This window comes from Apodemus sylvaticus, chromosome 7 (assembly GCF_947179515.1).
Source record: "Apodemus sylvaticus chromosome 7, mApoSyl1.1, whole genome shotgun sequence".
NCBI lineage: Eukaryota > Metazoa > Chordata > Mammalia > Rodentia > Muridae > Apodemus > Apodemus sylvaticus.
Window position 1 is genome coordinate 22545312 of NC_067478.1, and position 25918 is coordinate 22571229.

General features: G+C 37.6%; 1 protein-coding gene across 1 annotated transcript in view; it reads left to right on the forward strand.

Annotated features, from left to right (window-relative positions):
• The window catches only part of Ppp2r3a (protein phosphatase 2 regulatory subunit B''alpha), a 138894-nt gene that overhangs the window by 29733 nt on the left and 83243 nt on the right, over positions 1 to 25918 (forward strand). Inside the window, exons 2-3 of the mRNA XM_052187531.1 lie at positions 5003 to 7426; positions 25083 to 25349. Of these exons, the coding sequence (XP_052043491.1) occupies positions 5435 to 7426; positions 25083 to 25349 (2259 nt within the window). The 5' untranslated portion in view covers positions 5003 to 5434. The remainder of the gene's footprint in view (positions 1 to 5002; positions 7427 to 25082; positions 25350 to 25918) is intronic.

Consider the following 25918-nt stretch of genomic DNA (forward strand, 5'->3'; position numbering starts at 1 on the left):
GTGGGAGGGAGGACAGGGGAAGAGAAGGGGGCTTACGGGACTTTCGGGGAGTGGGGGGGGGGGGGCTAGAAAAGGGGAAATCATTTGAAACGTAAATAAATTATATCAAATAAAAAAAAAAAGACAAAAAAAAAAAAAAAAAAAAAAAAAAAAAGAAATAATGAATTCATGAAATTCTTAGGCAAATGGATGAAGCTGGTGAACATCATACTAAGTGAGGTAACCCAGTCTCAAAAGATCAATCATGGTATGCACTCACTAATAAGTGGATATTAACCTAGAAACCTGGATTACCCAAAACATAATCTACACATCAAATGAGGTACAAGAAGAAAGGAGGAGTGGCCCCTTGTTCTGGAAAGACTCAGTGAAGCAGTATAGGGCAAAACCAGAACAGGGAAGTGGGAAGGGGTGGGTGGGAGGACAGGGGGAGAGAAGGGAGCTTATGGGACTTTCGGGGAGTGGGGGGCTAGAAAAAGGGAAATCATTTGAAATGTAAATAAAAAATATATCGAATAAAAAAAACTAATTTGACAGGTTTTAATATATATTAGCTATTTAAATTTTCCAGTACTCATATATTTTATTAATATAAGTTCATTAACTATATTAGAAAATAGTCCTGAAATATCCCATATAGTTATTGGATAGCTTCTTACAAGCTTTTTGCATTTTGCATTTTCTTGTTGAGTCAATGGTTTCTTCGGCATCTGAGATTCTTTCTTCTATCTCTTGTATTCCGTTGTTGATATTTGCATCTATGGCCCCTGATTTCTTCCCAAGGTTTTCTATCTCCAAAGTTGTCTCCCTTTGTGATTTCTTAGTTGTTTCTGCTTCTGTTTTTAGATCCTGGATGGTTTTGCTCAGTTCCTTCACTTGTTTGTTTGTATTTTCCTGTAATTCTTTAAGAGATTTTTGTGTTTCCTCTTTCATGACTTCTGCCTGTTGACCCAATTTCTCCTGCGTTTCTTTAAGTGATTTTTGTTTTCCTCTTTATTGGCTTCTATCTATTGACCCATATTCTCCTGAATTTCTTTAAGTGATTTTTGTGTTTCCATTGTAAGGGCTTTTAACTTATTCATATTCCCCTGTATTTCTTTAAGAGATTTATTTATGTCCTTTTTGTGTTCTTCTAACAGCATCATGACCAGTTATTTTAAATCCAAATCTTGTTTTTCTAGTGTGTTGGGGTATCCAGTACTTGCTGTTGTTGGAGAATTAGGTTCAGATGCTGCCATATTGCCTTAATTTCTGTTAGTAACGTTTCTACGTTTGCCTTTTGCCATCTGGTTATCTCTGGTGTTAGTTGGTCTTGTTGTCACTGGCTGGTGTTTGAACCTCCTGTGAGCCTGTAAGGCTATTTCTACTCCACTGGATGACTGGGTTTCCCCTGGCACAGATTGCTGATGTGCTGCCCTCCTCTTGGGTGCCCTTGGAGCCCTGGTGTGTCTTGCCCCAAGCAATCAATGCTACACTCAGGTTGTCTCTGTGAACCTGGTGCTGCCTGTCTGCTCCGGCAGGGAGCAAAGATGGTGGATGCTGCGGGGACCTTTTCCAAGTGCTGATCACTCTGCCCGGCAAATGACCCCCCCACAGGGTTGGCACACTGACAGCCCACAGGACTGCCCTGGCCCTGGGTGCAGGCAAGGCTGAGACCCAAGCAATGTTAGCTTCGGGCTATGTCTACATAGCTGCCTGTTAGATCTCTCTGGCGTCTCTTTTCGATAACTTCTTAACATTATTAGTTACTTCCCCCTGTATCCTTATTCAACATTCTTTAAAAATCTTAACTTGATAGCTAGGCACTGCACACCTATAATCCCAGCACTTTGGAGGTTGAAGCTAGCTTAAATTACATAGTAGCCAGCCACCCAGGGCTCTATAGTAAGACCCTGTCTAAGTTCCCCTCAAAAGTAGAACATTAGTTTTCTAAAAAGGTATAATGTCTTAATGCCTTAGACGTTAAGAAATGTCTATTTCTTTTTAAATTTTATTTGTATTTCTGTGTATGTATGTGTCTGTGTGAGCATATACCATGTATGTATAGGTGTTCCCAGAGGCCAATAGAGGTCATCATATCCTTTAGAATTAGAGTTACAAGCAGCTGTGAGCTGTCTGATGTGGTTGCTAGAAATGAACTCAGATACTCTGGAAGAACAGCAAGTGCTCTTAACCATTGAGTTATCTGTCTTGTCCCAATTTAATGCTATTTCTGTACTTTGTGTTTGGGTTGTTCTGCAGTATGTCTCTTTTAAAGGTGATTTCTTCCATTGCTGTGTTTAATTTTTGTTCCTACCACATTTTATGGTTGAGCTATTTCATAGTTTTACTTTATTACTGAACACATCTGTTACTGTTGAACTTCTTCATCAGCTTCATCCAATTTGAATATACCTAGTTTTGTGTAAGCCACCTGAATACTTGAAGACAAACAGGTTGAGGATGAGGCACTAGTTAGTTCAAACTCCATTCATATAACAACTAAATTCAGACACAGGGACAAAAGTAGGCTTAGGAATCAGGGTGTGATGGCATACCCCTAGAATCCCAGCACTTGAGAGGCAGAGGCAGGAGAATTGCTGCAGGTTGGAAGTCAGCCAAGTATTATAATATCAGTGTTCCTTCCAAATTATGTTTATTACATTTTTATTCAAATTTTAAAAACATATTCTTAAAACTGTCAGTTCAACAGTTTATCTAGAACACAATCAAAGAACATTTAGAGGATAAGGTATCAGAAATTAGGGATGTGAGTTGTATCTCAAGTTAACAGAACTTAATAGTACTGGTATAAACACAGTAACCTTAGATCCAAAGAACCATCAGTTAGTATTGTAATCACTATGAAATTTTAACACAAGAAAGATTTCTTTCAGGACATGGTAGTGAATGTCTACAATCCTAACACACAGAAGACAAATCACCAGTTTGAAGCCAACCTAGTTAGACCCTATCTCCAAACAACTATTCTTTTACATTAATCATTTCTGTAGTCACCAAATTCCCAGTACCTAAATATGTAAAAGATGATAATAGATTGCCTTCCATAAATAAACAAATGAAGTAAATATGCTAGTTTTTAGGATTGAAGAAATAAAATATGAACACACTTTTGTTTTTAAATAAGTAAAGATTTTTATTATTAAAATACTTGTAGTGCTGGGCATGATGGAACACACCTTTAATACTAGTACTCAGGAGGCAGAAGCAGGTGGCTTTCTGTGAGTTCAATACCAGCTTGGTCTACATAGTATGTTTCTTGTTAGCTATGACTACAAAGTGATATCCTGTCTTAAAACAGTCAACCAATGACAGTGTTGAGTCACTGAGACTTATATTCTCCTTAACTGGTTTAATTATTTTTACTATCATTGCCTTAATGTACTTTTCTTGATTTATCCATATTACACATTCTGTGGTTCAGCAAAGGTTGGCTATACCTGTGAAATAGATACATCTAAACATCTGCTGCACCATTATTATCTTGGTCCTAACTTCCTCAGCATTGCAATCCTGTTTATTTCCCTGTTTCTTTTCTTGTCTTCTATGTGTCTGAAAGCAATAGTCAAAATCATCAGTTTAAAATGTGACCCTCTATGGGTGATTTCATGAGTCATGTCCCAGTGCAGTCAGTTAAACTCAATTCCATTATAGAGATCTATCGCTCATGCATGCTTAGAATCATCCTTTCCTTTATGGCCTTATCTCTTATAATATTCTTGCTTTCTCTGCTCTAACCACATTAATCTTATCCTTGTAGTAATCAAGTTGGTTCCTACCTCAGGACCTTTGCACTTAAGATTTATCTGTCAGACATGATTTATCTGATAATACCTGTTCTCTCTCTCTCTCTCTCTCTCTCTCTCTCTCTCTCTCTCTTACAGATCTTTGTTCAGATGTCAATAAAATTGCCTCTGACTTTTACTGTTAAACACCTTTATTTTTTTTTAATCCTTACCCTGCTTCATTTGTCTCAGTAACACATATCTATTGGATTATATGTTTATTTACATTTTACTGGGTTTTCTAACTACATTTTCACCTCAGTAAGAGCGAAGCCATGACTTCATTACTAAAACCCACTGATTGCACTCAAAGCAGAGGGCACAGTGGGCATTCTGTACTTGTGGTTAAATATATTGACTGAACATTTTGGAAATTAACCACTACTGATTTTACAAGCTGTTTTTTGTTTGTGTTTGTTTGTTTTTAGTAATGAAGATTAATGAAATCTTATGAAACTGTTAAAAAAAGAAAGAGATGTACATGAATATGGTCCAAAAATATGGGACCAAGAACAGTAATGAAGGTTGTTTTTCTGTACTTAAATACAGAGAAGTTGATAGAAGAATAATTTCCAACTATAGAGGAACATTCAAAATTAGGACCAGTCCCCTAGTGTTGACAGTTTTTGAGAAGAGGTTAGCTTGGTGGAAGCAGACAGTAGGTGCAGCAGAGTAGTAGGAACTGTGGGGATAGGTGGCTTAGAAATATGTCAAAAGATCTGGAAGTGAATCAGAAAGCTATTCTCTGTCTGTCTGTCAGTCTGTCTGTTTGTTTGTTTTGGGTTTTGTTGTTTTTCTCTAACTCGGGCTGTCCTGGAACTCGCTCTGTAGATCAGGCTGACCCCAAGCTCAGAGATTCACTTAATTCTGCCTCCTAAATGCTGAGATTAAAGGGATGTGTTACTGCTGCCCGGCCAGAAGACTATTCTTGATCCATAAGCCATAAGGATAAGAAAACTGTCTAGATATAAGCTTGGTACTGTCATACAAGAAGGCAAGAAGAGTCATACAGAAAGTATCAATTAGTTATATACAAGAAGGCAGAGTTGAGGTACTATGTGAAGTAGCTCATAGAATGTGTACCTTATAGAATGAAGTACCTTATATAATGTGAGAAAACAAAGACCTATAGTAAATATCAGCAGCAAGTAATATGATAGAGAATAGAGATCATTGATTAACTGGATGTGTTTAATTATTTTCTTTTTCTATTCTAGGTTTCTCTGTCGCTCACAAAAAAAAAAAAAAAAAATGGATCACTTAAGGCCTGAGAGGACTCAGTTATCGCAGTAATCTTGTACCATCAACTAAGGTTTATATGACAGTTTATAGAACCACTGAAGAGTTAAAAGAAGATATTCTTTCATGGAAATAGTCCTATAGTATCATGTTACTAAATAAAACTAAAATGTACAATATTTAATTTATTAGACTTGCCAATACAAACATACATGTGCAGCAGCTACTGTATACTGATAGCTACCAAACCTCAAATTTAAAGATTTCCCTTCATGGAAAAGTTACTATATTTTGCAAGAAACCACTGAACTTTGTCAATTATTTTTCAACAAAGTATTATTTAGAAAAATTTTCTTCTTGAAACAAACTCTGTAAAGTTCTAAGCCCTACCATTGAGTGAATTTGATATTATGGCAGCAACTTACAGACTTGTGGTTAGCACTGTGAACCATTATAGCAGTGTGGTGATAGACCGGCGCTTTGAACAAGCCATACATTATTGCACTGGAACCTGCCATACCTTCACACATGGAATAGATTGCATCGTGGTGCATCATAGTGTCTGTGCAGACCTCTTGCATATCCCTGTATCTCAGTTCAAAGATGTGGATCTGAACTCTGTGTTTTTGTCTCATGAAAATGGGCTTTCCTCAGCTGAAGACTATCCCCATCAAGCCCTCACAGGCATACCCAGGGCCAGGAAAGCGTCTACCTGTCAGAACACCTGTAACTTAAAGGACATTGCAGGAGAAGCAATCAACTTTGCCAGTGGGAAAATAAAAGAATTTTCCCTTGAAAAACTCAGAAATTCAAACCATGCAGCTTATAAAAAAGGAAGAAAAGTTAAATCTGACTCATTTAATAGGAGGTCAGTTGACTTTGACTTACTCTGTGGCCATTATAATCATGATGGGACCTCTCCATCCTATGGCTTACTTCGGAGTTCCTCAGTTGAGGAGAAATCTTTATCTCATAGAAATTCATTAGATACAAACCTGGCTTCCATGCTTTTTCAGAACTTGTCTGAAGAAGATCTAGTTACACAGATTTTAGAAAAACATAAAATAGATCATTTTTCTTCTGGGACAGACATAAAAATGTGCTTGGACATCTTACTGAAATGCTCTGAAGATTTAAAAAAATGCACTGACATCATAAAACAATGCATAAAGAAAAAGTCAGGAGGCAGCATCAATGAAGGAAGCAGCGTTGAGGCAATCCCTAACTCTGAAACTGTCTACATGAATGTGATGTCCAGGTTAGCCTACTACCTGAGAAAGTTACCATTGGAATTTATGCAGTCTGGAAATAACGAGACTGTAGATTTGACAGAACTTGTCAATAATATACCAAACTTACAACTGACTCCATTCTCCCCATTATATGGGACTGAACAGCCCCCTAAATATGAAGATATCGTCCACCTCTCAGCCCTTGACTCCAGACAGTTTCAGACTGTTGAATTGCAAGATGACAAGCATAATTTTAAACAAACACACACTGTAAAAACCACTCCAAACAACACAAATTCCTTGTGTGGCTTGGAGGTAAATGATTCTGGAACTCTTAAACCTGTGCAGCTTCAATCACCATTATTAACCATAAACCATTTAGAGAATGTTTCTTCTGGTAACTTAATGGAAACTCTTTATATTGAAGAGGAGTCAGATGGGAAGAAGACCTTATTAGACAAAGGACAAAAAGCAGAGAATGGACAAGGTCAGGAACCAGTAAAGGTAAATGAACATAACGAATTTTCAGACCATGATACTTACCTTAAAAAATGTGCTGCCTCAGTGCAAAATGAAATTGGTAAGATAACTGAAAAGCCAATGATAGTTCATCCACCTAAGGAAGATTCTAAATTAGAAGTTCCTACCACAGAACTCAGAGACCAGAGGCACCTTATGAATCCTAACAGTCAAGAAGAGATAGACAAATTATTAATGGATTTGGAATCATTCTCACAGAAGATGGAGACCTCTCTAGGAGAACCACTTGCCAAGGGTAAAAGCAGCAATTCTCTAAATAGTCATAGTCATTTGACTGGTCAGATCCACAAAGATCTTGAGCCTAAACCTATAGTCTCTTCAGCAACGGAAAAAGTCTCACCTTCTTGTCTAACAAAGATTATTGAAAACAATGGGCACAAAATAGAGGAGGAAGACCGAGCCCTCTTACTTCGAATTCTGGAAAGTATTGAAGACTTTGCTCAAGAACTAGTTGAATGCAAGTCAGGCAGAGGGAGCCTATCACAAGAAAAGGAAATGATGCAAATTCTACAGGAGACCTTGACAACGTCCACCCAGCCCACTCCATCAGTCTGTAGGAGCCCTGTTGGTGAGAAACCCAAAGATAGTACTTCAGTTGTTTTGATTCAGCAGACTCCAGAAGTGATCAAGGTAAGATTCAAAAATCACAAGTTCTGAGACGTTTCCAAATATGTTTTATTGTATGTAAAGTATATAAACAGAAACTACTTTTGTTAGCCACTTTAAGTTCTGTGCTAGGAATGATCTCAGTTCAATTGAAAAGAAGCAAAGGCTTTGAGTCAGATTGTTTTTATCTGCCCTATCCATGCACTCCTTCTTCCTTCTAAGTTCTGTGGCTAAAAGAAAGTTACTTAGCCTTAGTATCTATTGCTACATCACATAAGACATGAGCAATGAAGCATGACACTTACAGAGTAGATCATTTAATATTAATCCTTCCCAGGTAACCACAAAGCCAGCCCATCACATATGTGCTCATCTGTAAGGTGCAGGATAGGGTACAAGAGAGTCTGGTTCTTAAAGAGCTGAGAATCCAGCTGATGAGACAAAACTAATATTCCTGAATAGTATGTTCAAACACTTTCTTAAAGTGCCACCAGTGCTGCAAGCCTTCAAAGAAAGTGTGTGTGAGGCTTCTCTATGCACATAAGGATAAGTAACAATCTAGAATCAGAGAAATGTTTCCCAAATGTTTCTCCTTTAATGTTAATAGAACATTAAAGGTTTTTAATGTTCCACTACTTACTTTACTAATTGTGACTGCTTGAAGAAAGTTATTTGCCCATTTGTGTAGAGGCATTTGTCAGTGAAGCATGATGGTTTGTTTTCTGAATGTCCATGGGTTAGGAAGGAATTCCTTGCCATCCCATTTAAGAACTCAGTTTGATGAAGCTTCCAGGTTCCATTGCACAACCTGGAATATGTAGAATATATAGCCTGTGAGTTCACCAAAAAGAAAAAAGAATGGCGTTTTTAATGACCTGTCCCAAATATGACAGACTTCACTTTGACTCATATTCTGCTGTTCCTGACTGAAAATTTGTGACATGTATAAAAGCACATCAACTATTTGCTAAACCCAGTATCTACCATATAGAGTTTATAAATGTAGACATGTGTTCGTTCACAGATATAAAGCCAAATCAATAAAAGCAAGTGATAAAATAGATTATTTTGAAATGCACACATTTGTACTAAAATATGACAGAGTGCCAGTATACAGCAAACACAACATTCAGAAAAATAGCCTGGGAGAAGAGGGAAAGGTGTGACCAGAAAAGATGGGCAGAATGCCTCTGTAGTTCCCATATGTCATTTTACTGCTCTGGGTGGTAGATATCTAGTAAGTAGTTTCTCAGGTTATTTATACCTATTGTATATTCCTCAACATTATATAATTTTTATAAGTTTAATTTTAGAGATAAATCTTACATGGCCAAGTTAAAAAATAAACTCAGTGTTGGGCACATGCCTATAATCCCAGCACTCAGGAGGCAGAGTCAGGCAGATCTCTGTGAGTTTAAGTCTAGCCTTATCTACATGAGTTCCAGGACAACCAAAGATACATAGGAAGACCCTGTATTGAAAATAAATAAATATCCAAATGTAATTTTAGTCTTGTAAACTTTGTTTGAGGGCCAGCAAGATGGCTCAGAGAGTCAAGACACTTTGCATGCAGGCTTAATTCAATCCCCGGCCCATGTAATGATAAAAGGAAAGAACTCATTCAACAAGCTGTCCTTTGACACCTGCACATGAGTGATTACACAGACATATCATGCATACATGTACATAATAATATATAATTGTAAAGGATGTTTAATTTTTATATAAGGTCTCATTATATAGCCTTGACTAGCCTCAAACTCATAGATTCTGCCTGCCTCTGCCCTCTGAGTGTTGGGGCTACAGACTGTGCCACAACACCCAATGAGGTTTAAACTTTAAATGTACTAGGTATGTGAGTATAGTGCCTGCAGAAGACAGAAAAGGCTATTGGTCCCCTTGGAGTTTGAGTAGCATGCAATTGTAAGCTGCCCAGCATGAATGCTGAGCACTAAACTTGGATTCTCTGGGAAAGTGTATGCATTCTTAGTTACTGAGCTGTCTATCCAGCCCAATATATAATTTTTAAAATTTCATTTGTCCTGGGCATTGTGGTACAGCTCTGTAATCTCAGAATTAGAAATGTAACACCAGGAGAACCATGAGTTCAAGGCTATTGTGGACTTCAACTAAAAGTTGAAGACTGACCTGAACTCCCTAGAAAGACCCTGTTTCAAGAAGACAAGAGCTAGGGCTATAGCTCCATGATAGAGCGCTTGCCTGTTGTGTAATACCATATGAGTGTGGGGCCTGAGGGAGATTGTTTGACAGTGCAAAAAAGGTGAATTGTGATCAGGTGAATAATTTCTACCTGGTACATATTTATGGCTACTGTTCTATATGCACATTTTCAGTTACCAGAAACATTAAAACTTAAAACAATATAGTACATACTTAGTTATTAAATGATGATTTTGCTCAGATGTTCACTGACCATTTATGGAAACTCTATGGAACTCATTTATTGATTCACAAATGTTGATAATGTTAGTTTTAGTGACAAAGCTCTTGAGAGTCCCAGCAGACCCGGCCTATCCACTGTTCCCAAATCTAATCCAAGGGATGACAGTGTTGAAGGCAGGAAAACAGTTTTATATAAACAGTGTGCCCACACCAGGAGAATGAGGGCAGTATCTTCAGAGAGCTGACAGGGCTTTGAAAGGTCTAGAAAAGGGAACAAAGGCAAAGGTTAATGGTTTGCATTGCTTAGCAAAGCAAGCAGTCTGGAGTAAGCCATGGTCTGGTTGATCATTATCTCTAAATGATAAGCTATGCTTTTTGGTCACAAGGAACATTGCAGTTGCCTGTGGGGGGTAGTTCCACTTCTCATGGGGAACTTATCTATCAGATCATTTCTTCTGGACCATAGGGTTACTGCAGGAAAGAATAACAAGTCAGAAAAGCAAGAGGGAATTAATTCCTTTGGGTTTAGAGCAAAGACTGAAGACATCAACTTCAGTAGTCTAGACTTAGTTACTCTCTGTATTGGGGTGGGATAGGATTAGCAGCTTCAGACAGATAGTCTTTAAATGATTTTCATATCTTTTGCAGAGTTAAGCAAGAATCCAACCTAAATTTTAGGGTGGCAAAGGAAATAGTTGCAAATAACACCAAGTTTTTAATCTTTCTTTGTCACACACACCTAAATGAAGAGTCAATGATTTTATCAAGCACAGCTTCTAAGTCCCTATTATAATATCTTTAGTTGAATAGGGTTGTCACTGGAAGAGAAACCAAATAAATTAATTACAAAATTAAAAAAAAGTTTTTCATATTCAAGATAATACTGATGTGCTTAGCATGTTATAAAGGACAAAAAAAAATACCTGTGTACTAGCCTCAGAATGCTAATGATTTCCTAAGAGCTACAGTTACTGTAGGCTAAGACATTTGCATATATTTTCTCAATAATCTGCCTATTAAATGGAAAAATGTTCTCCTTCTCTGGTGACCTATTATAATTTTTCATGACCATTATAACCAGAAACTCTTATTGTGGTACACATTTTGAATGTTTATTAAGTTCTCTTCCTACATTACCTCCTATGGGGAAAAAAAAGACAGTTAGGAAGTGGGGGTCTGATAATACTCCTAATCTTGGCACTAGATCCAACTCAGTTTAACTCAGCTGCCAGACACTAAAGCTTCCTAGGTTTATTTGGTTTAGTTTTGTCCTTTTTACAAATGTAGACTAGAATCAGAATGTGATTTAAAATAATCACTTTTCAACATTCTTTTAAATAAGTTTAAGTATCAAAAAATAGAATAAAATTTAATAAATTTCTGCATGATAGCCTTGTGCAAGAGGCCATATTTCCTTGCTTTAGTGGCTTGTCTTTTAATCTTTTCTTCCCTTGAATTGGTTTGAGACAGGAATTAGCTGCCTTTTTCTATGAAAAGCCAGACAGTAAATATTTTAGGCTTAGTATGTCATGAGATTAGTGTTATCTTGTGTGTGTATGTGTGTGTGTGTGTGCATGCATGCATACGTGTACTTAGTCTTTTAAAAATATTAGACTAGGGTCTGGGGAGATGGTAAGACTTTCTTGTGTAAGCATGAGGACCTCAGTTTGAATCTCTAGCACCTATATAAAAAGCCTGGTATAGCAGTATATTGTCTATTACCACAATGTTGAAGGGCAGAGACCAGCAGATCCTGGGAGCTTGCTCACTAGCCCTCCAGCCTAGCCAAAATGGTGAGCTTAAAGTCTGAGAGACCCTGCCTGTGTCAAGAGAACAAAGGGGAGAATGATAACATAAGACACTTGTCATCGTCCTCTGCCTCCACATGTGCTCACATGGAACCACACACCTGCATTCATGTATGCACATATGCATTCGCCCCATATACCAAATACACAAAATGTTGGACTAATCTTGGAGCCAAAGCTTAGAAAAACAGGCACTGAGCCAGATGTAGCCCATGAAATATAATTTGTTAGCTTTTGTTTTATGCAAATAGAACAGCATGGTATATATTATATAAAAATTGTACAACTTAGTTTTGTCAGGTCTCAGTATTTTACAGTATTTGCTTCATATTTTTGTATTACTGTTTTGGCTTGGTTAGTAATTGTTATTGTTTCTTACTTTAGACATGGTCTGTTTGCTCGGGCAGCCCCTGGGCTTGCAGTCCTCTTCCCAGACAGTTGTAGTTGTAGGTCTGTCACCGCGTTTGGCTGCTGTTGTGTTTTCATTGGAATCTTCATCTTTCAAAAATTATCTTAGATACAGTGACACCCATAGGATACCTCTCCTCACCAGTTTCTCCTTTTTTCCAGAATTTTTACCATTCTGAAATTGTTATCTATTGCTGCAAACTTTTATACAATATTGTTTTTCATGGTTTTTTTCTGTTGTTTTGTTTTGTTGGTATACGTATTGGTTTTCTCGTACACACTAGGCTGGCTCTCTACTGATAAGCTACTGTTCCCAGTCTTTCTTTTTGTTTGTTTGTTTCTTTTGTTTGCTTGTTTCTACAGTCTTGCTGTGTATCTCAGACTGGTCTGGAACTTGCCCTGCTCATGTCTTAGTCGCCTATGTATTAACATTATAAAAATGTGCTACCATGGTTAATCTGTGATTTCTTTTAAGAACAGTTTTAAAATTATGTCCTTTTTGTTGTTGTTGTTGTTGTATACAACTGAAAATCTACCAGCTTAAACAATTTTGTTACAAATTAAAACATTTTCTTTAGTGGACATGTAGGCAGCACTTAAATGACAGTAGTGATGACACATTAAAAAAGATTGCTTGACAATATTACATATCATTAATATTTTAATATGATTTCAAAATAATTTCCCAAGAGTAAGTAGTATGTGTTGACCAAATAAAAATGAAATTCAAACTTCTGTTACGAGAGGAAGCCAAAAAGAAAATACTAAGAGGATATTCAGAAATTGGATACTGGCCTAGACCAAGGGTCCGCCATCTAAAAGCCCTTGGGCCAAATCCGCCCTGCTGTTGCCAGGACCATAACCACACCTGCTCATTAAATGATCTATGGATGCTTTTGTGTTCTGCTTACTAATCTGAGTAGTTGAGATAAAGAGCCTAAAGCCTGCAGTATTTATTTACTATGTAGGCATTTATAAAAATAGTTTGCTGACTTCTATCTAGATAGTATTTACACTAAATCAAAAAATCAGAGTTTGATAAGGCTCAGTGTCCTGTTTTGTTGAGTCCTGGAAGCATCATTAAAGATCATTAACAAAAACTACCTATGGATTATGATATCCAACCAGTGTGCCATTAGACATGTAAAAAGTAAATAAAACTGGGTGTGGCAGTGTGCTACTGTAATCTCAGCAATTTTAGAGCTGAGACAGGAGAAACAGTTTTTAAAAGTAAATTTTTGCCTAAGTAACCACAGATAGCCATCTTCCTTAAACTCTGTAGCCATCTTCCCTAAACTCTGCCTCTCCCATCTATCAACTTCCTTTTCTTTCTTGTCTTTTTGGACAGCTTTATACATGTCACTCATTTTTCACACAGTCATTGGCTAACATGTGACACTTGAAGATATGCTTTTATACAAAGCCTCTATATGACAGGAATTAACTTTGTAGGTTCAAGAATAGCTGACCCATGCAGATGAATATACAAGAGAGTCAAATATGACTAAGAACAGCCTGTAGATGAGGGAAGAGTGATCCAGCTAAAGTCCCCAAAGGTTTCATGATTATGAATGAATTGATTACTGTGCTGAGGCCATATTTTAATATGGAAATTAATGGAATACTTTCATTTAAAAAGCAAACACTAAAAAACTATACTTAGGTAATACTTCATCTCTCTGTCTGTGTGTCTGTGTGTCTGAGTTGGGTGAAGTATGCATGTGGAAGCCAGAAGTCAACATCTATCTCTCTCCACCTTATTTTTGAGATGAGATCTCGTTGAACCCAGAGCTCACTGACAAACTAGACTAGCTGGCTAGTGATTTTTCGGGATCCACCTGTCTCTATGCCCCCCACCCAACACTAATGTTGCAGATCTATCTCCATGTCCAATGTCTAGCTTGTATGTGGGTGCTGGAAATTTGAGCTCAGGTCCTCATGCTTGTACTGCAGGCACTTCAGTGACTGACCTGTCTCCCCAGCCCCAATAAATCAAACTTCAGTACTGTTTTATTGCTACCAGCAGATGGCATTACAGTCAACTTGGGTCTCTTAAGCTTAATGGAGCAATAGCATATTAATCATAACTCAAAGGTTAAAAAATAAGCCCTAGCCTTCTTCTAGAAACATTTTTTTAATTTAACTTAAGTAAAAGTGTCAAAACTGTAAGTCTAACGAAACCTGACAACTTAACATGCCTAGATTAGAAAAATGCAGTTGGGCTGAGGAGGCAGCTCAGTGCTTGTCTCGTGAGTCCATTCCTAGCACCAAAAATGAAGTGGGCAAGTGCAAGGTAAAGTCTCAACACTTTTTAAATAATTTTATAATTTGAAACTATTTTCCACTTGTTACCAAGCACAGATTTCAGGATGTAGTAAAGATTGTTTATAGTTAGCACTTAGCTTTGTTTACTCACCATACGCCAAAACCCAGATCAGTAGCACTTAGTGAGTGCTCCAGTGCTAGTGTAGTTTCTATTGCTGTTATAAAACATTGACTGAAACCAATGGCAGAGGAAAAGCATTTTTACATCTTAACCTGTTAGACTCCATCATTGAGGGAATCCAGGGAAGGAGCTCACGGAGGAACCTACAGGCAGGAACTGAAGAAGCCACAGAGGAAGCAGCCTACTGACATGGCTTGCTCAACCTACTTTCATATACAAGCCAGGACCACCTGCCCAAGGATGGCACTACACACAGTGCACCATTAATTAGGAAATGCCTACAGGCTTGCCTACGAGCCAGTCTGATGGAAGCAATTCTCAACTGAGGGTCCCTTATATCAAGTGACTCTACTTTGTTAGAAGCTGGCAAAATCTAACCTGCACAACTCAACAGATTCTTGAGGTATTTATTAGCAATGTTCAGCTTTTTTAGAAACTTCACATACTTCTGTAATTTTTAAATTTTCTTATAATCCTTTTAGAAAAATAAAAATAATAAAAAGTAATTTTTCAAAGTACTTCAAAAGATTGTACAGGCTTGAACTCCCAAAAGTCTTTCCTAATATGACCATCTTCACCTATATTAATTGTTTACTAGCTTATTTATTCTATACTTTGTCTCCCTACTTCAAAAGAGTTATCAGATACAGACTTTGAAATCAGGGTCCTTCTATTTCCTCTGAGATTCCCAGAAAATAATAATGACTTTAGGCTAGAGATAAGGATGCAGTCTCCTCACACAAATGTACTTTTAAAGACCACAGTGCTTTGACATATATTTCACAACATAGTGCTTATAATCATTAGTATATTATTTTTTATATTTATTTTATTTTTTATTTGATATATTCTTTATTTACATTTCAAGTGATTTTCCCTTTCATGGATTCCCCCCTCCCAGAAAGTCCCATAAGCCCTCTTCCCTCCCCCTGTTCCCCAATCCACCCTGCCCACTTCCCTGTCCTGGTATTCCCCCACCCCCCACCCCACCCCCGACAATGCTGCACTGAGCCTTTCCAGGACCAGGGGCCACTCCTTCCTTCTTCTTGGGCATCATTTGGTATGTGAATTGTGTCTTGGGTATTCCAAGCTTCTAAGCTAATATCCATTTATCAGTGAGTGCATACTATGAGTGTTCTTTTGAGACTGGGTTACCTCACGTTAGTATATTCTTGACCACCAATTCCAGCTTCTGTTTTGATGCATGCAAACTTAACTCTCATCCCAAATTCCTAAGATCGTATTATCCTGAGTGCAGTTACTGAGGTGAGAGAAGGAGAAACATTTTTACAGTGGTTCTAGCTATTGATAATGTGCTCATACATCTATAAACAAGTTTTAGGCTCGATGTGGTGGTGCACACCTACAATCCCAGCATTTTGAAGATAAAAGCAGGCAGATCTCTATCAGTTCAAGATCATCCTGGTCTGCATAGTAAGTTCCAGGCCAGCCAGAGCTACACAGTGAGTCCCTGTAGCAAAAATATAAAAAATATTTAAACATACTGCCTCTTCTCCACCTTCTTCCTTCCTTCCTGTAGCTGTTTAATGTGTTGATGAAATGAAAATTTTCTGTTTCCTTTGTTGGTGGTGGGGTTTCGTTTGTTTTGAGATAGGGTCTCGCCAAATTGCCCAGGCTTTGAACTTGTAATTTCCTGCTTCAGCCTCTGGTAGATGGAACTACAAGTGTATGCTACCATGTCCAGGTTAATTTAATGTTCAATTTTTTCTAAAAGAGCCACTTGCTTTTGTTAGTCAACAGTATAGTGCTGCTATATCACAACCTCCTCTCTACTCTGTAACTTCTTTCCTCTTGGTGTCTTCTTAGCAAAATCCTTTTGACCCACTCTCTATTGTCTTTCTGCAATTGCTTCCAACACCACAATAGGGATTCTCAACAACTAGGCTGACTCCCTGCCCTTATAGAATTGTGTTTCTATTACTCATATTTGTACAGTCTTTGCTGCCAGGATTATCCCAACTGCCTTCCTAACTGGAAGTTCTTGACTGATGTTATCTTGGTCTCCATGACAACATTCAGCTGAGGCTGGTGAGTGATTGTAAATTACCATGTGTGCAGAACAAGGGCTTGACTTACTTGGCATAACACATTGTTGATAAGCAATAAACACTATTTTGATGGGGGGTGTGGGGTGGGTTGATTGGTTGGTTGGTTGGTTGGTTGGTTGGTCAGTCGGTCTGAGGGGGTATGTGTGCATGCATGCATGCGTGCGAGTTTTCTTTTTCCAGTCCTGGGAATTTTCCAGTCCAGGGCCTTATGCATTCTAGGTAAGCACTCTAACACTAAGGCACAGCCACAGCCCCTAGCATAACACACTGCATTAATACGTAAATCAAAATAAGTGCTTTAGTTTTCCACTCAATCATTGAATTTTTTTAAGCAACCCTTCTTAAAGCATTGCCCAGAGCTGACTCCTTCCAAAGATAATTAAGGTTATATATCACTGCCTTCATTTTGTAAGAGAGGCCGGATAATTATAAGATTTAAAAAAATTGTTTTCAAAACAAATCTGAGTTTCAGACTAAGCCTTATAGAATGAATTCTATGGGAGGGATGTATTGGCCTCACATACAATTTTATGCCACTTTTCCTGATTTACCTTCCATTGGAACACATCTTCTTCCTCCAAACTTATTACTGCTCTCCTGGGTTCCATAGATGTTTTTTTGACATAAGAAGGGAGTGTTCTTTCTTGTTTGAGATACTGAAGGCCTAAATTTTAGGGTCTTAGCAACAAGGTCATCCTCTCCTGCATATGCCCCTTCCAAGGAAACTCACAAAGCCCCCACTCAGGAACTCATCATTTCATATATCTTCCTCTAGTGGTTCTCAGCCACAACCCTTTAATACAGTTCCTCTCAGTGCTGACCCCCAACCATAAAATTATATATATATATATATATATTTGTTGCTACTTCATGACTGTAATTTTGCTACTGTTATGAATTGTAATATAATCATCTGTGTTTTCATTTCTGATGTGAAAGGGTCATTTGACTCCCAAAGGGGTCATGACCCACAGGTTGAGAACCTCTGCTCTAGAATAAACATTTTTGGGCAAAAGAAATAATCTTTCTCAGGGCTGGAGAGATGGCTCAGTGGTTAAGAGCACTGACTGTTCTTCCAAAGGTCCTGAGTTCAAATCCCAGCAACCACATGGTGGCTCACAATCATCTGTAACAAGATCTGACACCCTCTTCTGGAGTGTCTGAAGACAGCTACAGTGTATTTAAATATAATAAATAAATAAATCTTAAAAAAAAGAATGGGAGGGGGTGATTGGGGAATGGGTGGAGGGAAGAGAGCTTATGGAACTTATGGGGGCAGGGGGGGGGACTGGGAAAGGGGAAATCATTTGGAATGTAAACAAAGAATATAGAAAATAAAAAAAATATTCTTTCTGAACTTGAGATTATCTCTTGATACATTATAATAGCCCAAAAGTAGACACAACTCGTGTCCAGAAATGGAACAAATTACTGGTACATGCTACCTCATGTGAAGCCTTGAAACATACATGGCGAAAGAAGCCTGTCACAAATTATCCTTCATACCCAAGCCTGCTTATTCTGGAGGAATGGTCCACAGGAAAGGAATTCCAGTCTTGGCAGCCAGATCTCAAAATAACAGCTGAAAATCCCAGTGATCCTCACAGCAGAAAGCGTTAGTTGTTCTCTTGTGTGTGGTTGTTGCCCTGGAGACTCAGAGTGTGCACACAGTGCAGACAGGGCTACCCGAGTCTTCAGAGGAAAGAGAGCAGGTTACAGAGCCTGCTGGTATCTGCAGAGAAGTTTGCTTATGCTTGATCTTTCCCAGGAAAGAAGAGGACACACTAAAAATAATGATTTTAGTTCTGTCTTTCAGGTGTGCTCCTTGTAAGTCAGGTTCTCAGATCCTTACTATGATCAAGCAGCTATAATTCCACACAAATACAAATAAGTAAATATCAAGTAACCTCATGCTAGTCTTTCTCAATCACTTATTGCCACAACCAGCTCTTTACTGCACCCTTAAGGCCCCTGACCTTGTGCCCTTTGGGTTTTTTTTTAACTTTTTTTAAAAACTGTTTTATAAATGAAAACTTGGAATTTATTTCATCATCAGAAAACATACAGAAATGTTTCCTTAAGAGCAACAGAGTAACTCTAACTTGGGAGCTGTAAGCAGCATTTGTTTCTTGGTATGTATTGGGGAGGGAGGGTGGAGGCTGTCTCATCATGTAGACACAGCTGGCCCAGAACTCATAGAGGCATGCCAAAGACTGAGCTTAAAGGCGTTCAGCCCCACACTTCACCAGCGTTTGACTTTTAACCATTGTTCTGACGTTAAAATATAGGAAATATATAATAAGTAAATGAACTTTGTAAATATTTCTTGTCCTTTTATCCAATTCACCATTGTCCTATGAAGCAAAAAGAGAGAACTAAGAAACTACTTCCTTGTCATCTCTGCTTCCATGGCCAACACAGCAACTGCACATAGTAATCATAATAATACCTGAATGAGTGAATGAATAATGAATGAATGAATGAATGAATGAATGAATGACTTAAAATCAAACTTGCCCTGGAGAGTTAGACACCACTAGATAATAATTAATTCATGAAATTTTACAAATATTAGCTCTGTCACCTGAATGTGATTAAGTCTGACAGTCAGTAGAAAACGAAAACTACATTTACATATGGAAATATGTATCTTAAATATTTTAAGTTTTACATTTATTTATTATATATGCATATGTATACTTTCACATTTTTAGTTTTGTTCTTTATGGTGATTTATATTTTCTAGAAATAAAAAATGAATCCTGATTGATGAGATTAATTAAAAATAGTGAAATATAAATATGCATAAGAGAATACTTTGGTAATTTACTTATAAATGTTAAAATGAGGCTAATATTTAATATATGGTAAAATTATGAAATATTTTTATTTCTTTAAAGTTCCTCAAAGGAAAAAGTCTCATAAGATCAGAGTGTATGTAATGTTACTCTTTTTGATCATCTTTTATGCCCTTGTTTGGTAAAAATTTCATTCATCCATATATATCTGATATTTCTTTGTTAGGATGTTAGATTATTCTACTTTCTTAGAAACACTTTTGAAGATAAATTTTCAGACTGTATCCGTAATTATTTCAATGGCTAAAATAGTCTACTTTTAAAACTAAAAAATATTTTTGTAAATTATCATTTGAGAATGACGATTTCCACCATATTTTGAGTGGAGAGAGTAGGAGATAAGGAATAATTGTTTTCCCTTCAGATAATAATTAAAAAGCTATTCTTGAAATAATACTTTCAAATTTGTAGTTCAATTTGTTCTATTTTGGTTTTTCTTTTAAACAATATCAAGTAGAAAAAAGACAAAAATGCTCCACATACTCTTTTTCACCCTGGTTTGAGGATAAAGTATGTGATCAGCACCCCCGTTCTCAGTTTCAGAAGTTAGCATTATCTGAGAAGTTGCTATTCTTAAGTCCAGCTGTAATGTTTCTAATTGTGGTGCTAGGAGTTGTGAGTGCTTTCTTTCCCAGAAGGCTCTGCATTCTCAACACGTACAGGTCAATTTCACATAACGCTACCACAAGAAGCAATAGGCCCTTTTGCAAGCTGTGTTTCTCACTGGAATATTATGAGCAGACATTACGAGTCACAGGCTGTATTTGGAAACCAACTGCATGTCAAGACAAGCATGGATTGTGGTCCCAGGAGGCTGAGAGAACACAATGATTAAATATAATTTATTTGTGAGATAAGAAGAAAAAAGTATCTTTCTACTGACAAGATTGACACCGTCTTCGGAAGTGAGCTGACTGCTTGAAAAGTAAACATTCACTTTCCAAAGATGATGATCAAGGAAACATCTTTGCGAAGGGACCCGGATTTAAGAGGAGAATTAGCTTTCCTAGCAAGGGGCTGTGATTTTGTTCTCCCATCACGGTTTAAGAAGAGGCTGAAGTCATTTCAGCAGACACAGGTTTGAAACTTGGGTGTTTCTTTTAAATATTTTAATTACTAACACAACCACCCAGTAAACTAACATGCAAAAATTTTATTACTCACTTGTATCTTGATATTAGGTCAAGAAATTAATCTGTGTTCGCTATTCAGCTATTTACAGAAAGCTATTTGTAGAGGGATTCCAGCGGGTTTAAAAATAGAGCTTCTGGACCTGGAGTACAGTACTCACATTTTTATCCTGTAGGGAGGAATCCTGTTTTGCAGACAATAAATACAACTTACTAAATATTTATCAAGCATACTAGAAAGCGAGAACTCCTGTAGAAAACTTATTTGTAAGTTTAAATCAGTAGCTTTTATTAGGATCTAATGAATGTTTGTCTAAAAGAGTATGGATAATATTACAAATATAATATTTGTAAGAGCAGAGTCTTTTTTACTCTATGTATTAGTGTGTGTATGACATATGTGAGCACACATGCCATGACACACGTGTAGAAACCAGAGAACAACCTTACAAAGTCAGTTTTTTCTTCCACTTTTATGTAGGCTGTGGGGATCAAATTTGGTCACCAGGCTTGTGTGGCAAATGTTTTATCCACTGAACCATCTTAGCAGCTCCCAAAGGTATTTTTATACAACGACAGCTGTGGATGTCTGCAGTATAGTGTGGATGTGTAGACAATGAAGCATAGCAATCTCTTCTCAATTTTAAACAAATGCCATCCTCTAACAAGCTGAAACTGATGGCTGCCTGCGATGATGTCTCTGCTACACTGCTTACCATCTTAGGGCTAGTGTCTGTCTCACCATATAAGCTGCCTAACATGGAATATAATACAAAAGAGGGGGAGGGGACTATATAAATGCTAACCAAATTCCAGCAAGGAACTATAATTTTATAGTTAGTCTAACCCAGAAAAACTTCAAATTTGGGGGGTGAGGTATGTAACTTTTTTTCCATGTGTCAAAATGGTCACATATTGGAAATATCATAATAACAATATCAGTTCATAATGACTAAGTAATACACTGATGCTGAAAAACTGAAGTAGAGAATTGAGATATTTTTCCCAGTGTATTGTATTGCTAGTCCTATACTGGACCAAAACAGCTTTAGTTAAAAATGAAGATATGTCAAACCTTTCAGCAAATCAGGCAAGAAAAAAATTACAATTTTTTAAATCTATGTTTATAAAATCAGTTTTATTATACTACTTTAAGGTTTAAATTATGTCTCCTAGTAACACAACTGCAAGTAAATTAATAGAGCTAAAAGTTCAGAATAAATGCATTCCTTTTATATTATTTCTCCTTATTAAGCAATGAATTAATAAATACTTTGTTAGTCAATTGCTTTGTATGAAGAAGTAGACACACAAGAGAACAGTAGTTGTCAAGTGTTTGCCCATTCAATTAACTTTGGTAGCCAGTGTTTGTTCTGAATGTTGTGTTCATCTGTCAGCACAAGTGCGCAGCTAACCCCGGAGGTCTTGCTCGAGAACTCAGCATGTGTCCATACCGACTAGCACCAGTGGTCTTAATTCTAATACCATAATTGCCCCGAAAGTAAATCTAACTTTCCTGCACAGGATACTGTTGAAAAATATTTTCAAGAAACAGAATTTTGATGATTGTATACTTATAGTCTCACAAACCACTTTCTGCACAAAATAACAGAATAAACACCACACTAATAATACTCATCTAGGTAGAGCCTCTGAAGATCTGCCCTATTTCAGAATTTTAAGAATAGTGTGGTGCTGCTGACTCATACAACTATGCAGTGGTATTTGCAGATTTAGCATTAAGGCAAAGAAATGTTTATTCAAAATAGATTACCACTTTGCTAAATCAAGAGAGGTTTATAAACTTTAGATTGCTTTACAAGTGGACATGATTATTTATTTTGAATCTAAAGGACTGTGCCAAATTCTGTGTTGTTTGTAATCTCTTGAGAACCCACTGTTTGGCTTTGTCACTTGTTGCCTTTCACAAGGACAAATGTGCTTAGCTCCGCTTGGAACCCTTTATCTCTGTTGCATTCTGTTATTTCCTTAAGTGCCCACAATCTTCCAAAGAGTGGGGATTATAATTTCTGTTTATTTCTGAAATTCTAAAAGATTAGGTAACACTCCTGAGGTCACTGACTAGTAAGCCATCACTGTTTACTGCTGTGGGTTTTTTATGTTCATTGGCCTGTTTTCCTCTGTGCTGTTCCTTTCTTGACTATGGCTTTATATGGGATCACTGTTCAGAGTAATTTTAAAAGAAAGAATATTTGAATAATACTTTGTGTTCACAGTAAATTTTAAAAAACAACAACTTATGTCTGTGAAGGTAGCTTAGTGTCAGAGAACCTGCCTACCATCCACCAGTACTGGGTGAGAGACTTCTAACATACACACACACCCCCAAAACCCTAACTACTCAATAACTGTGTTTATCTTTCATACCTGATGTAGCATCTAGTTCATTGCCATGCTCATGACCCTTGTTAATTTAGAACCCTGTAAAACTTCATGAAATCCTTTTTTATTTTTTTTCTTCTAGGAATCTCAGAACTGAATTTATTCTTAATTGGTAAAAAATAAACACCTAAAAAGCCAGACATATGGGGTTGGCAAGATGGGTCAGCAATTAGGAACACTTGCTGCTCTTAGGGAAGACATGAGATTCCCAGCATAGACATGGGCTCATAACCATCTCTAATTCCATACCCTTAGACCTGAAGACCTTTTCTAACCTCCATGGCACCAAGCATGTACATAGTGCACAGACATACATGAAGGCAAACACTCCTATCTGAATGGTAGTATACCTTCCTTGACTCTTTCTTTGATCCTGAGTAATATCTCTCCATTGCCTCCCCATTTCTCTTCACCCTCTTCCTTCCAACGTCTCATGAACGATATATACTACAACAAATACTTTTTGGGAAAAGGAAAGATATAAATTATAAACTAACATTCATTTAACTGTAAAGACTGATTATAATGAAATTAGTGACCCTGGTTCTTGCCTATTACAGCATACCAAAAATGAGAGAAAACAGCCCAAGCCAGGCAGTGGTGGTGCACACTTATAATCCCAGCACTCGGGAGGCAGAGGCAGGCAGATTTCTGGGTTCGAGGCCAATCTGGTCTACAGAGTGAGTTCCAAGACAGCCAGGGCTTCAAAGAGAACCCTGTCTCTATAAAAACAAAAAACAAAAACAAAATACTAGAGAAAACAGCCCACTATCTTAGGTGAAGGGACAAACAAACCAGCCAGAAGGTTTTTTAAACTATTTGTCAAGTGCTGGTAGTAATTCTATTTTGACAAAGTCAAACTAGAAAAAATATGCCATATCACCAATACATTTCCATGTCTGTTTTCTTCTTTAAGAAAGGGCCTCATGAAGCCTGGACTCTGACTTGCTAGACAGCAGAGGATGGATGGCCTGTGTAGCTCTTGACCTTCCTGCCTTCCAAGTGCTGGAGCTGTAGCCCATACCACACCAGCACACCAGGCTTATTCAGGACTTGGCATTGAACCCACTGCCCTGTGAATGGTAGTCAAGTACCCTACCCACTGAGCTACATCCCAGGCCCTAACTGTATGTTTCAGAAGGCCCTATGGACACCACTCTACTACCAATACCAGACATCAGTTGTATAATTTTAAAGAATTTGTCATTTCTTCCTTTGGAGGGGTGGAAATTCACACAAACACCAAAAAAAGTTTTCAAAAAGAACAAACTAGCCGGGCAGTGGTGGCGCACGCCTGTAATCCCAGCAGTCTGGGAGGCAGAGGCAAGTGGATTTCTGAGTTCGAGGACAGCCTGGTCTACAGAGTGAGTTCCAGGACAGCCAGGGCTATACAGAAAAACCCTATCTCAAAAAAAAAAGCAAAAAAAACCAAAAAAACAAAAAAAACAAAAAACAAAAAAAAAGAACAAACTAGTAAAGTTCCAAGAGACTAAGATTATACCGAAGCCCCCACTGGCTGTCCCAAAAGGCCGCCTTTGCATTGTTCCTGGGTAACTTGTTTTGTGCAAGTTACCTACTTGTACTACAAGTAGTTGGTTTGGGTAACTTGTTTTGTGCAAGTTCCTACTTGTACTATAAGTAGTTGGTTTGTATGGGATGATTTTAAAAGGCCAAAGATAAAGTGTGTTTCCTTTGTTTTTTCCTATGAAGTTGCATTTGTTTGTTTGTTTGTTTCTTGGCCTGTTGGATATATGTGTAAAACAATATTCAACAATAAACTGGAATTTTATTTTTAGTTCTAACAACAACAAAAAGAGAATACATGTTAAGATCTTTATCAGCTGATATTATTCTAGCTGATATTGGTCTTTGATTATCCTGAAATATTTGCCAACTAATAGATGGGAAAATTTACTGCAGGATTTTTTAAACCATAAATTATGTGACTAAGTATTGACAAATAATATTTATTTAATGTGGAAAACATTCCCTAGAAACATGCTTACTGCCTTCTAGAATGCTTAGTTTAAAGTGAACCCTTGATCTCTACTGTCTCTAGTTGAAGGTTTTTTTTGTATTTACACACTTCTTATTGCTGCTGAGAAATATATACAGTTTAGCTATTCTGTATCTTATAATCACATTTTTCTTCCAGATTCAAAATAAACCAGAAAAAAAACCTGCAACACCATTTCCGCCTGCAGCCGCCCTTCCAAGTAGTCCGCAGCCGGCCTCCCCTGTTCCTTGTGTGAGTGATGCTGTGACTACACCGTTGTCCATAAACATTCCACAGTTCTACTTTCCTGAAGGACTGCCAGACACCTGCAGTAACCATGAACAGATCCTAAGCAGAATTGAAACTGCTTTCAAGGATATTGAAGATCAGAAAGCAGATATTCATGAAATGGGGAGAATTGCAAAGGTAATGTAACTACTGATTGAACACACTAGCCCTCTTCATTGCCTCTGCTCTGGCTTTAAGCACAGGTTTTGATTTTGGTCTTCCTGTGATGAAAAGTATTTGATTCTAATGCATCTGTAACAATAGTCCTTCTTCATAGAATTCTGTCTGTCTGTCTATTTATTTTAACCATAACTGACCCTGAACTTTCTTTGTAGACTAGACTGGCCTTAGAATTTAGCAGTGTTTCCAGGCTGCACTTTAAGAGGCTAAAGGTTCTAGGGGCTTGAGAGCCACACAGAACCAAGTATGAAATCAAAGAATGCCTGAGACCCCGGGAACTCTTCCACTTGGAAAGAATAATTTTTTTTTCCTGAGACCCCCATGTACACTTCCACTTGGAAGGATTTTTTTTTTTAATTTGAAAACTTATTCTCAGCCGGGCAGTGGTGGTGCACGCCTTTAATCCCAGCACTTGGGAGGCAGAGGCAGGCGGATTTCTGAGTTCGAGGCCAGCCTGGTCTACAGAGTGAGTTCCAGGACAGCCAGGGCTACACAGAGAAACCCTGTCTCGAAAAAAAACCAAATCC